Raw genomic sequence first — 14,817 nt, forward strand, 5'->3', positions numbered from 1 at the left:
ATTACCTGCTTCAGGTAGCAGGTGTAAAATCGCCCCACCTATAGACGCATGTATGATCCCATGATGCCTCTGCAATTTTTTTATTTGCACTGAACTCATTGCTTTCACTTTCTTCTCTTATTTAGTTTGAGGCTCTCAGTTAGCTTAAAGGCTTTTAGGACTTGGTGTAACTCATTTTGGTCACCATTTAATGCATCTTGTCTTGAAAATAATCATGGACGTTTTGAGTTTTTTTTTTTTGTGTATTGTTGCTTGTATTGTTGTATTGTCCTTGAAACGGTTCATATTATGGCAAATATAGGTAGTGCTGAATCAGTTATCTGTTGTTAAACATCATATTTGCCCAGTGTCAGGCCTGTAAAGTGACACTTTGTCCACATCACAGCTTATTGTGGACTAAAAACATCCATTTAAACACAAGAGGATGTCAGTATTGTTGCAAACTTAGCTATTTTATTCATTCTTTATTTCAATATAATTGTAGTATCAAACTGATATCAAACAGGAATTTGTTTAGGCTGACTGATTGAACATTTTCTTGCAAGTTACATTTAGTAAGCCAATCAGTTTTGTTATTGTTACATAAAACTGACACTATTAAAATAGTTTCTGTTGATTGATATAAAGCTGAAATAAAATAAAATGGAAAAAAATAAAGCCTAAATCTTAATATCTTAAAATGAAAAGTAGAAGTGCTGCCTAAGTACTAAAATGACTTAATCTACAACTGAAATAAAATAAATTGAAGCTAAATATAAATATTTAAAACAGCACATGACAAAAATGTTAAACAATTGCTAAAATGTAAAATTTAAATGGAAAAGCTAATTTTAAATGTTAATAAACTACAGTAGTCTATGAATAATACTGAAATAACATTGCAAATTAGATTAGAGTTTTATAGATTGAGAGAGTCTGCAGACTGTCTGTTAATGTCTTTTTGTACTGAATGTTAAGGGTTACCGTATAATTTTTTAGGTCAGGCATGCCATATTTACTTGTATATCCTGTCAAAGTTTGTTAGATTTTGGGATACTGATCCTAGAGTAGTGCAAAAGTAAAGAGCATAATGGACCAAAAAGAGCCTGAAGCCCTCTGGTGGTATTTTAAATTAATGAAATGCAAATGTAGCACAGCACTTTTCCAGTAAAGTGCCAGGTTATGGTCAGGGTACAATAGGAATAAGTGGCATAATGCTGTAAATGGTACGTGGAAGACCGTATTATTAAGACAAAACTTGCTCATGATGTCTGATTCACATTGTAGTGCTGCTTTATTTTGGTTCTGAAACCTTTAAGGCAAAATGGATAGAATAATGAAAGGTACATTTATAAAACTGCTGTCTATAACCACCATAAGTGACTCTTGTTTCCATGTACATCATTTAGGTTTACCGTATTATAATTTACAAGATGATTTGAGTATACAAAGACAGCAGGCCTGTATTATGTTTTGCATTGGATGCTGGCTGCATGTTAGTTATGTATATTAGCGGAGCAAGATAGTTGTTTCTGAAAACCTGTAGTGCATTGATTTCATTGCAGATAACTTAAGTAAATTACTCTGGTTTTAAAAGTAACATAAGCTTGATACAGATCAAGTCAGATGATCTGCAGATGGGTTTCGTTTGTTTTATGTCATGCTGTTTAATACGTTACCTTGAGGCCCTATGAATACATTTGATCTTTGAACTCTACCCTGCTGATCACACATGACTATCTCGTGTGGATGGAGATCCATTATACATTTTGAGCTTCTCAGTGCTGAATGAACTTGGATTTCAGTGCAGAGAGCATTTTGTGCTTGTTCCTTTTTTCTTTTTCCCTTTCCTGCTCTGCTGTCCGTGCTGAACCTGCTAGGCTGGTCACTTGTCACCTATGGTCATATGGTCAGAGTTTTTAATATGTTTATTTAGCTTTCTGCACAATGGGTCCTGACTTCCTGTTATGGAGGATGGTGACATTGCAGTGCAAGCCTCAGCAAATTGTATATCCTTCCCCGAAGCCTCCTGCTATCAGGGTTTTATGCTGAGCAAGATGCCATTTTTCCCTGGACGGAGAAGGAAGAGGGTTAAATGGGCATGGGTGGTTGGAGAGAAGAATGTGCTGACAGCTTTAAAAAGTCATGAATTTAAACGATGTGCTGAATTTATCTTCACAGACCCAGAGAGGCACTTGACACTTCAAGTATTAAACGTTTCTCTCACTCGCCCAGATTTGTGGAAGCAAAGCTCAGCCATAGAAATGTGCTAAATGCATGAACACTTCAAAAGTAGTGTAGGTCAGCATAACAGAACAACCGCTCGAGTTTTAACTGGGTTAAAATAGTTATATAGTTAAAATAGGAATAGTTAACTAAAAAATGAAAATTCTGTCATCAATTACTAGGGGTGCCACGATACCATTTTTTCAGATCCGATCCGATACCGAAAATTCTGAGAATGTGCCGATACGATCAGTTTTTTTTATTCAATGTAGAATTTCTATACTTCTGTGTTGACCTGATCATCATTCTTTTGAGTTAATCACAATCTACTACATATAGAAAACTTAATTTGTATGAAAAATAACAAATGAAAAAAATATGTTATCATAAACGATTACAAAAATATTATTATAAACTAGATTGGTAGATAATTAAGCAGCAAAGGATACTGTAGATTCTAGAAAAATCACAGGAGCACTATAATTTTATCATCTATTGAGATATTTTATTTACAAATAAAAGTTAATAAGTCTAAATGTAACACATTGCTCTTTGTATTGTTGTAAAATACTTTCATGAAAAAACAAGTACATATATTTATATAGAAATCTAAAAGACGTTTCTTTTAAATCTATAGCACAGTAATAAAGGCAGCAACATATCATAGATAGGACAGAAAAAGAAAGACTATTAATAATAAATCTTTGATTTAGCAGAAAATATTATAATACTGAAAGCGCCAATATAGAGCGAAACAGAGCGCTTATGCACATTTTTTGGCTGCATTTACACTGCAGGTCTTGATGCCCAAATCCGGTTTTCTGACTATATCCGATTTTTTTTGACGACCTGCTTACATCATCTTTTAAAAGTGTCCTGTATCCGATTTTTGCATTTACACTATACACTGCTGAAACTACCAAACGTAGACGTTCTGACCCGGAAAAAGAAGTAAAACAGCACAAAATACAATGGATGCAGATGTAAATAAAATTATACAGTAGGGCTGCACGATATTGGGAAAAATGACATTGCAATAATGCATTTTTGCCTCATCTCTTCGCCCCAAAGACTGAAAAGACATGAAACCTCGGCATTGCTCCACTGTGTGTATTCTTCGTCCTCCATCACGCCTATAATAAGTCATGTGATCTCAGTTGGCGGTGTCCACCTGAGTTGACGTCACTTTTTTAATGACGTACGGCTCGCATTTACTGGGGAATATCCGATTTGTCTGCTTACATGGCACACGCCAATGCACGTATCCGATTCATATCCGATTTATTACCATATATGATTGAGGCCTGAATCCGATCTGAGAACATCGGAATCCATGCGTTTTTTTCCTGCTTACACGTACACCGGTCATATCCGATCTGTGCCACATGAGAGCAAAAAAATCAGATTTGGGTCACTTGAACCATGCAGTGTAAATGGGGCCATAGAAAGCTGCTCGGCTCGTATTCATCTTCAGTTCTCTCTTCAAAGCTGTTCACTCAGTGTACTGTTTGAGTAAATGAATTACTCCGCGATATTGGTTTATTTCGACTCGGAGGGAGTGTTGGCCACGTTAAAAAAGTTAATAAATTGTGTATAATGCTAACTGGAGACTAGGGGTGCGCGATAAATATTGTGCGATAATTAATGCACATCTCGTCAGTAAAGCCGGTTCTCTAATCACCGGTAAATTCCATCAGGTGTGTGATTTCACATAGAGCAGCTGTTACTACACAGAGCTGTTGTTAACTGACTAATCCACGTTCATTATCAGCATTTAATTGTGCAGCTAGTCAGTCACAACATCTCTGTGTATAACAGCGGTTCTATGTGAAATCACACACCTGATGGAATTTACCGCTGATTAGAGAACCGGCTTTACTGACAAGATGCGCATTAATTATCAGACGATATTTATCGTGCACCCCTACTCGAGACGCGAACCGGTTCAAAAATTCAGTCCTATTTGGTGAACTGGTTCACTAAAATCAAACGATTCATTCACGAACCAGACATCGCTAGTACAAAGGGAAGAGATCTTGATTCGTAGTCTATTAAATCTGTGAGTTAGTTTAATTTGCCTTTTCTTTGAACAGTTTTAAACCTCCGTTACTGTGCGCTCTTAAAGAGAGTCTCATTGTTTTGACTGTAGTAACTGAACGCGACACGCTGTTTGAATACTAAATGGAGGATGACAAACTGCTGCAGTGGAGAGAAGAGTTTGTCAACTTGAATTTAATCACTTCATTATTAATCTGTACCTCACATTGAACTATGAAACAGCTTCAGAACACTTGAAATATGTTCTTGAAAATGTTTTGGTGCTTTATAATGTTTTTGTGCCTTCCGTGTGGCTCAACAATAACACAGAATAGTATGCGCACAATATCAGATTTGGATCGGTCTCGTCTGTCCGATACCTGATCCGCAGAAAATGCCAGGATCTGTATCGGCTCCGATCCTGGCATTTTCCGAGTATGGGATCGATGCATCCCTATTAATTACTCACCCTCATGTCGTTCAAAACCCATAACCCAAAACCCTTTGTTCATCTTCGGAACACAAATTAAGATATTTTCCATGAAATCCGAGAGCGTTCTGACCCTGTCACATGGACTATCTTAACAATGCTCTTGTTACTTTTCTGGGCAGGTGATAGTCAGTGAAAGTGCCAGCAGGGGGAATGTTTAATGTTTAATGGTAGCATGTACTGTGAGTGTTGTGAAGCAATATGCTAATGCTGGTTCAGCTAATGGTTGCCTTTCATTTCTTCATCTGTTGTTTATGCCATCATCTCTTGTATGTTGCCTGTAGTTTGCTTACTCACTGGTGAAGTTCACAGCACTGATCTTTATCTAACCACTGTAAAATAAACAGTCTAAAATGGGAAGTCAAATACACAGCAGACAGAGGAGAGATTGTCAATGCTTGATCTGCTTGATTATTACAGTTTGCTTGCTACAGTGTCTGGTTGTAAGAATTTCTTCACAAAACAAAAATGTTATAATTATATCATTAAAAAAAATCATACAACTCATTGAATTGGACAAGATCAAAGTATACAATATCAATGAACACACACACACATACATATATATCCCAGGGAACACATGTTAGGAAAAATTGTTAGCCTTAATGCAATGTAAGTCGCTTTGGATAAAAGCGTCTGCTAAATGCATACATTTAATTTTAATTTATATATATTTATACACACAATGAACTGATATCACATCCTCCTTGCACAGACCAGAGATGTCCACAGAAATCCAGGAAGAAACTGGCCCACTCTTTTCGAGTTGATGTTTCTCAAGCCACACAGGCTCTCTCTTGGGAAAGAGGGTTTGTTTCTGGGCATGTCTGAGACGACACTGAAGCAAGCAGCAGTTACATGCTGTGGATGAATCACGCTTGGCCTAAGGCTGATGCTGCTACGGCAGTGAGAGCTTTTTCCCTTATACTTGTTTCAGTGTCTCTCTGTACCTTGTGAGAGCTAACGGGGCAGGGTTTCCCTTCAGCCAATCGGAATGGCCTGCTCGGCAGTGATGTCCTCATGTGTGATGTAATCTATGAGATGCAGTAATAAAGGTCACAGAAATGTGTATGAGCAGGTTACTCTTCTCTCAGTAACAATGTTTTTTTTTTTTTTTATGATTTTGTTATTTGTGTTCTGATTTCTCATTTTATATTTCTGTGAATAATTTATCCTGTCTGTGTGAATACAAACTCAGAATTGGCCCAATTTCATTTTTTTTTTTTATTTCCTCTTATTTCACAATTGTCTGTTAGTAGCTAGTGATGATGTGGCTTTCTGTGCAGCAGGAAAAAAGGAATGTGGGTGTGGCTTCGGGTGTGCCGACGTCCGCTCCCCATTGAGAAAGGTGCTGCTGATTCCGTTGAGTTCTTCCTAGAAAAGTTGCTTCCTGTTCCTTCCTGGTCTTTGATTAGACCTAAGAGCTAAGACCTAACCAGCATTGAAATACTTTGGGTGTTCACTGTCTAATATTTGTAGTTTCTTAGTTTAGTAATTAGCAAATTAATGTAATAAAAAAAAGTCCTTGCCACCCTTCTCAATAATTAGTCAGCAATGTTTGTTATTTAACCTACAACCTCTATTTCAAAAATGGTAATAATTTACTAACCTTCCCGTCATCTCAAACCTGAATGCAATTCATTCTTCTGTAGAACACAAAAGCAGAAGTTCAGACGTGGTTTCACACAGTTTTCTTCCATACAATAAAAGTGTGTGGGGAACATGGGCTGTCAAATGCAAAAAAAAAAAAAAAAAAAAACTAAAACTATCAAAAGTGTAGTCCAAACGTTTTCCGAAGATGTGTTTTTGTAGTTTCACAATTTCACAATTATAATGGCATCTGACTAATTTGTCTCTTATATTCTTCCTTGTACTATCAAGTCAGGTTTAAGTCAGCTTTGCTCTTTGAGACCAAAATGCAATGCAAAAACATTTGTAAAGTGGAGTTGGCTTGGCTGCATAGCTTGGAACTCCTTGGCAACTAACTGCTGAACACTGACTGCTGAATGTCACAGTGGACTCTCCCCCTGTCCAGCATTATTTAGTGCTGTAAGTGCTGTTATATAAGTCCAAGACTTCTCATCCCTGCAGCTGTCAGCTCTGATCTCTGTAATTCGTATTGTGCGGTTGCTGGCAGACTGTGCATTGGAATCGTGATTGGTTATATGTCAGTGTTGCTAACCTGACTGCCGCCTCTGGTATTTGAGATCTGTCTGGTGACTGGGTTTTGGCTGCTCTCATCAGAAATAAAGCTACAACTTCACCCTTTTAGCCATCTGACTTGGTATTAAAAGAGTCGATACAGAAGCAGCTGTCAGTTTAGTTGAAAATGCCTGAAGTCAAGATGTCTCCTACACTAAATCCTCCTCCTCTGCTCCTCTCTGAACCCATTTCAAATATAAGTCTCTTTGCAGATTTGATGTCACTGCATTTTTTTATCTACATGTGATGCTTAGTCATATGGTGTGAATCATAGAATTGGAATTAAACTAATTTACTGTATGAAGATCAGCATTTATTAATGTGCAGATCACTGTTTTCCTGTGTGGAAGTGCAGATCTTATTCTCAGTCTCAGGGTCAGTATTTCCGACTGAGTCTTTGGTGACTCAGACTTCTAAGGCAGCTGGTGTGGTGCTGCTGAGATGGCATCCCACTGGCTTTTATTTTTGTCTATAATTGACCGATATCTATTTGTGGTGGTCAGTATTGATATAGTGACGAGCCATCACAAATAACTCAATGTATAGCAAACACTGGACACTGCTATAAGTCAAATGGCCATAGTGATAACAAAAATAAAAGATTGCACATATATTGCACTGCCTGCTGCTCCTAACTGCCTAAGAGTCCGGTGGCCACGAGCAATGACATCATGGAGTATATTGTTGGACCTACACACACATTTCATGAGTAAAGTTAATGCGCACGTTATAATCAGCCCAGAGGTTTCATCTGAAACATTTTTCTACTTTCACATGCAAAAGACTTGTTGCACTTACAGTATGAATATAACTTCTCATGACACCGAAACTAGATGTTTTGCCCTGCCATTAGCTGAAGCTGTGTGTGAACAAGCCACTGCTGCAGAGTGTAAGCTGCTCCATCTCACGCAGCCTCAGAGGGAGCTCCGCAAAAACAAAACACTTAGGCCGGCGACACACTGGATGCGTGGCGCAAGCGTCTCAGCTGCGTGGCGTGTCCGTTTTTGAAGTATAGATATTGTTGTCATGAAGACAAGAGCCTGGTCAAAATGCCAAAAAGAAAGAGAACCATCGGAAAATAGGCATGTGTTAATAAAAAAGACATTAATACATGACATCAACATGCATTTACCATTCTTACAATCACCGCCAGAATGTCCAAAATTGGGTTCTTCTCACAAAAATTATTGGAAATTGGAAATATGGAAATTATTAGCAACATCAAATTTGTACAAATAGTCTATACAAATTACAACCGTTAATTTTTTTTTACATATTTTATAAACTTTATCATTTTTAAACTTTTGAACCAGTTCAATATAATATTCACTGGAAATTACTGGGGTGAAAAAACAGCACTTTTAACATTTTCATTGAATTGTGTTGAAAAGTGTTTTTGGCAAAATGCCAAATGTGTCTTTTAAATCAGGGACTTTTAAATCAGTATTGACTGAAAATATCAAAATAGTTAGATACATATTAATGATTGCTAGTTGTCTGTGATTCTGGAACAAAGTTCTCAGTACAACGTCTTGTTTAAAAAAGAAGTCTTTCTTGTATCTGTTCTTTTTGTGTCCCTGAGATAAATTCCTTCAAGGCCTTTTCAGACAGCAAAGTTACATGCTTGGCTCACTTGGGTCAGGAAAGAGAGGTTTTGCTGGTTCCGTGGCTTTTTTTTTTTTTTTTTTTTTTTTTTTTTAATTACTGTTATTGAAATGCTGATCTTATTGTAACAGACACTGCTACTGCTTAAACTTTATGATAACAAAAGCAAGTTTAAATTGGAACAGTTCTTTGCTTTTACTGTTTGGTCTGGTTGTATCCCTTGTAAATTATGCCTCAGATCCATTTTAACCTGTAGTGTGGAACACATAGTCATTGATTTTTCTTAAGATCAATTCTTAGAAAGGTTCACAGCGTCAAAGAGAAACCTGATATCATTTAGGAAGCATTACCCCTTTGAAGTTTTAAGATTTAGATTTAAGATTTGTGAAGATTGAAATGAAATTGGTATATAATACATTGATTAAAATTAAAGCAAATCAAACTTTTCTCTTTTTCCCAGCTCCAAAATTTGGGGATCAACCCATCCAACATCGGGTTCAGCACCCTAACAATGGAGTCTGATAAGTTCATCTGTATCCGGGAGAAGGTTGGAGAACAGGCACAGGTGGTGATCATCGACATGACAGACCCAAACACTCCCATCCGCAGGCCCATCTCTGCAGATAGTGCCATCATGAACCCTGCGAGCAAAGTCATCGCACTTAAAGGTAGGTTATATAAATTAATAGTTCCAGGGATACTCATATTAACCTAATTGTAATGAATACTGAATTTTTAGCTGAACTGAATTATAGAACTGATCCAATCCATTGTCGTTTAAACTAGAAATTAAGTGTGTTTTCTTAACTTCATTCAATCACACAGAGTTCCTTTTTAGTTTAAATTATACTAGACCTATTTCTGTAGCATATGTTTTTTTGCATTATCCTCATTTTAGGCTACATCTTAGCTTACAGTAACATGATATGTGTTTTGTATTTTCTGTTATGCAGCCATAATTGCTTTGTCTTTTTGTTTTGTTTCCTTTTTTGTTGCTGCTTTCTCATGTGTATGCAGACGGTGAGTTAACATTTTGGTACAATGATTTGTGAAAGTTATAATCCTGTTTCTAAAATGAACATTATGTACAGTTGTTTGGCCTCATTGCTTAACCTTGTGTTGGTGTTTCTAGAGCCTCCACTTCAAGCCAGAATATTTTATAAATTATACCTTAGGCTACACATTGTTCCTGCCATTTTGGCAAATAATTATTTATAAATTGATGACATGAGCATGAAAAAAAAATTCAGATCTTGATTCTAGTGAATGTGTTATGAGAACAATGACAGTTTAAAAATCATCAGTATTGCTGTTGTAAATATAGGAGAGGTGTGCCTCAAGGTTCGGACTTAGGCCCCATACAAATCAAGGGCAAAATAGGCAATGTAAAGCAAACATGTCCTGGCATCCCTCTATTATTGTTTACATAGATTAAGATTGTTTAGCCAACAATGTACCACATAATTAACCCACTTTGGCTAAACAGGATTTAACTTTCACAAAATTCATAATTGAATGTTCACATCATGTTGATGTGAACCCCTCTTTCTGGGGTTTGAAATATTGTTGGCCATACATTTGCTTTTCTTCTTGTTTAATTGTAATTGTTATAATTTTAAATGCTTACCATATTGAGTCATTTTCCCCATCCTCACTATGTAATCTTAACATCAAGCATCTCCATATAAATTTCAAGTCCGTGTGAATGTACCCGGGTAAAGGTATCCTCGTAGATTTATGATTCTTGTGGTAGTTCATAGTCCATTAGGTTTTTTTATCACTATGCAGCTTGTGTTTAGATAGCAACTCTGTAACTAATGCTGTGTCAGTGTCTTAGTTGATGTTGGAATTAATATGCTTTTACAATAAACTCAATGCCTGTGTAGAGTTGAAAGATTTGTCATGCTTTATAGAAGGCTCTAGTATAGATAGTAATCTCTCCAATTCTTAGCTTGTTATTAATTGTAGTTGTTATGTTAAATGATGTTATTTGGTGGCAGGGCACCAGACTGTGCCTAGAAGAGTCAAAATTTCCAACCAAAAATGATTTAAAAACTTTTATGTGATGCCTTTTTTCATGATTGTTTTGCATTCATTATTTGTGAATGTCATAAACTGAGATGATGCACATCAACCTTTTAGTTGAAAAACAGTCCTCATCACTGCTGACCACACCTGAAAAAGCAGCTCCAATTGTGGCAACATAAGAGATTGAAAATGAGGGTGATGTGTGAAGTAAAAGTGCAGAAAAACAGTGTATATTTTATATTGGAAAACTTGAAAAAACTACAACAGGTAAAGCTTCCAACTGTGTGGACATTAGCAATATCGTAACAATTCTCGTTTCTAATCGATACTAATATGGCTTCTTGTTATCAAGATCTTTAGTCTATATGCCGCGTTTTGTTAATGCGTGAACTTCATATTATTTGTAGCGCACTTGCTGTCCAGTCTCAGTTCAAGAAGCACATGAACCCATCATTCTTTCTCTTTATTGCAGTAGTACGAAATAAACTTCAAAAGGTGCTGTATGTATATTATAAGATAGCCTACAGTAAAACTTACTGAAATGTCTCATGCAATCGCTTATTCAGTTCAAACTGCAGAAAACTTGTAAAGCATGTAAACACTGACACATAACATTCGTTAACCTCAGAATAACCATTCGGTGTCCATAAGCTCATTAGTCGGCTGGATAAGATAACTATAAAGAGGAGCGTATTGCTGAATATATGGGCAATATGGAATATTCGTATTTTTACTTAACCTGTCTAAATGATAAGAGAATAAAATAGCATGGAGCTAAAAATAAAATTCAACACCTCCTATATGACTACATGCTACTAATGAAGAAAAATAGACTGGATGTGTGCAGGACATATGACAGCATTTTTAGGATGCATTGAGAAGGAGCAAATATACACTCAAAGTCTAAGTGATGCTAACAGTTGTGGTCCATGGTATTGGCACAGATTCTGTGTAATAAACAATTCTTTGTGACTGTATATATGTCTCAAGTTGGAAAGTTTTTTTTTTTTAGCCTGGTGTCCTGGGTGGCAATGAATAATAAATCAGATTTTCTGATTGAACAAACTTTATTTGTAACCTCAAACCAGTTTGCTTTGCTTTTTCCGTAGAGAAAAATGAGCAGCGAATGGCTTGTATTGGAGTGCCAGAACGGTCACTGTCGCGGTTTAAAATTAGATTAGCTTTTAATCGATTGCTTGATTGTGGCTACAGACTATTTTATTAGCTTATTTTGGGTTCACAATATCCTGTATGAACCCGCACATTTACTGAGCAATATTTCAAAATGATGTAATCTTGACTTGCTCAGTCCTGTTTTTTTTAGCCCTTGTTCACACTGCATATAAATGGAGATGAACCAGTTAATTAAGGTCTTAAGTTGGAGCTTTGTTGGGCTGGCACTCTATATTAAGGTAGATACATTTAAGTAGGATTCTAACTCTCATATTATGTTGAGAGAGCTTTGAATGTGGATTCAAATCCCTTCTATCCCTTTTTTTTACTTTGCTCTGCTCTGGCTCCCACATTTGTTATATTATTTGAGTGTATGGGAATCTATCCACACAGGCCTGAAAAGTGGTTTTGTCAGGTTTCATAATCATTGAAAATAGTCATTAATGCTTCTGATAATGCATATAGACTAAATTCTGACCTCTGCAGTAATCAGCTTCACAACAGCCTGCAATCTCAGACTAGTTCTTCTAAGAATTTAAAGCGTTTATTCGGTGTGAAATTAAAATTTACCCAATCTATGTTCCAAATGCATGTTATTGGTCTTAGTGTGAATGATTCATGCATGTTTATGTTTTTTTGTAACCTTGATCAAACTCAGTCTTTCTGTGAAAATTGCATACTTATCTCTGACAAATGCAGCACTTTTCTAATCATAGGCCACTTAAACCTGTTCTTTCAAGCTGGCATTCAGTTCTTCCTCCATTTTTAAGTGGAATGACCACATCTTACAATCCAATCAACAACCGACGAGTAAAACCTGTCCCTGCCCTATCCGTGTCTCTCAGATGTGTATCATAATACGGAAGAAAAAATCTGTCACTACTTCCGTTTAATCTCGACTTCAGTAGTGCCAGCACGGAGAAAATGACCTATAACGTTTCAGTGAACTTGACTTTTAGCCTCCACATCCTGGTCAAATGGCCTCCTCAAAAGCTGGTTCAGCTTTCAAACCATGTTGTAAAAGTAAAAGTGCGTGCATTTCATGTCGACTTCAGAAACCTTTATATTATACTGCAAACATTGTCTTAATTGTAGTGATTCTCAAAGTGTTTGTATAAATACTGGGTTGGAAGTTATTCAGGTGAGTTGCCGCCAAGATTTCCTTTCCCATAACACGCATTATTCGCAAGTCACAGTGTACACTAAGCCTCGTGCTGAGACGAAATCAGTCTCCGGTGTTTGATTTCAGTGGTCTAAATTGTTCCTTGCACAAATGATCTCTAGACCGCTTTTTGATTGCTTTGCTTCATTTGTCTTAACTGCTGAATGAGCTGTCAAGGTGGGCTTGCCTGATGCACTTCCAGCCATGACTGACAATATTTCTACCCTGATGTCTTTGTAATCTAATTGAATTGTTTTATGTGTGTAAATGTAAAACGGTTTCTACTCTTTATTTCCTCTCAGCTGCCAAAACCCTTCAGATCTTTAACATCGAGATGAAGAGTAAGGTGAAAGCCCACACCATGACTGATGACGTCACTTTCTGGAAGTGGATCTCTCTTAACAGTCTTGCCCTGGTGACCGATAATGCAGTCTATCATTGGAGCATGGAGGGAGACTCTCAGCCGGTCAAAGTGTTTGACAGACATTCCAGCCTGGCCGGGTGTCAAATCATCAACTACCGCACCGATGCCAAGCAGAAGTGGCTGCTGCTCATTGGCATTTCTGCTCAGGTGCCATAAGCATTTGAAATAATCATTCTGGATTTCTGGTCTAGAATTATACACACTATTGCTCTTGTTCTAGACACACTTGTGCTTAAGTAGAGATCTTGTTTAGTTCATTTCTTCCTGTTCCTTTACATTTGTATTAACCGTTTCTTTATTTTCATTTGTTTTCTATAACTTATTTCCTTTATTATTAATTGTATATTTATAATTAACTGTAGTAGTATTTTATATCCTTATGTCTTTAACTGTCTTTCTTTCAGTCAAATGAATCAAGGCTGTTTTTCCAAATCGCTCAAGTATTATGTTTCTTGTTACAGCAAAACAGAGTTGTTGGTGCCATGCAGCTATACTCCGTTGACAGGAAGGTGTCTCAGCCTATCGAGGGTCACGCTGCTGCCTTTGGCCAGTTCAAAATGGAGGGAAATGCAGAAGAATCCACACTCTTCTGTTTTGCTGTGCGAGGTCAAGCAGGAGGAAAGGTGCATTTCCAGATGGTTTTTGTCACATTTAATTGCATTAACTAGAAAAATTTTATTCAGCAAAGAGGCGTAAACTAGCAGTATTCCAAACACGGTTGTCTAAATAAGAGAGGAAATGGTCTGGAAAGTTTTTTTGGGGGTGTTAACTACAGTTTTTGGGGAAGAGGCCATGTTGCTTGCTAGTTTTAGTTTCAGAGGTATGTTCATAATATTATTAAACTACATTATCTTTTGTTTATTTTATTATTGAGCTAATTATTGATGATTTCTTAATTTGTCACTTATACTTGCATTATTTTGTGTGCATTACTTCACAACATGAAATTAACAAAATAATTAATTGTTCAGCTTCACATTATTGAAGTGGGAACACCACCGACCGGCAACCAGCCATTCACCAAGAAAGCTGTGGATGTGTTCTTCCCTCCAGAAGCACAGAATGACTTCCCCGTTGCCATGCAGGTATGGGGTTTCTTGGACTGTTATCCAGTGAAATTACTTTGTTTCTTCCTCCCTCCTTTACTGTTTGTCCGATCTTTTCAAATAAATGCTGCTCTTTTGAACTTAATTTTCATCAAAGAATCCTGAAAAAAATATTATATTAAGCCGCACAACTGTTTTTAACATTGATAACAAGAAATGTTTCTTGAGCAGCAGATCAGCATATTAGAATGATTTCTGAAGGATCATGTGACGGGAATAATGTATTCAGCTTTGATATCAGGAAGAAATTACATTATAAAATATATTCAAATAAAAAAAATGTAATAGTACTGATAATTCACAGTATTTCATTTTTACTGTGTTTTTTTTATTAAATTAATTGAGCCTTTTAAGCATAAGATAATTCTTTTAAACAAACAAAATA

At 36.6% G+C, this 14,817-nt stretch overlaps 1 protein-coding gene across 1 annotated transcript in view; it reads left to right on the forward strand.

Moving 5' to 3' along the window:
* Positions 1–14,817, forward strand: part of LOC128021139 (clathrin heavy chain 1) — a 40,310-nt gene that overhangs the window by 1,087 nt on the left and 24,406 nt on the right. The window contains exons 2-5 of the mRNA XM_052608126.1: positions 9,000–9,207; positions 13,205–13,473; positions 13,788–13,949; positions 14,298–14,411. Coding sequence (XP_052464086.1) covers positions 9,000–9,207; positions 13,205–13,473; positions 13,788–13,949; positions 14,298–14,411 — 753 coding nt within the window. The remainder of the gene's footprint in view (positions 1–8,999; positions 9,208–13,204; positions 13,474–13,787; positions 13,950–14,297; positions 14,412–14,817) is intronic.

Source organism: Carassius gibelio, chromosome A10, assembly GCF_023724105.1.
Source record: "Carassius gibelio isolate Cgi1373 ecotype wild population from Czech Republic chromosome A10, carGib1.2-hapl.c, whole genome shotgun sequence".
In the NCBI taxonomy this organism is placed as follows: domain Eukaryota; kingdom Metazoa; phylum Chordata; class Actinopteri; order Cypriniformes; family Cyprinidae; genus Carassius; species Carassius gibelio.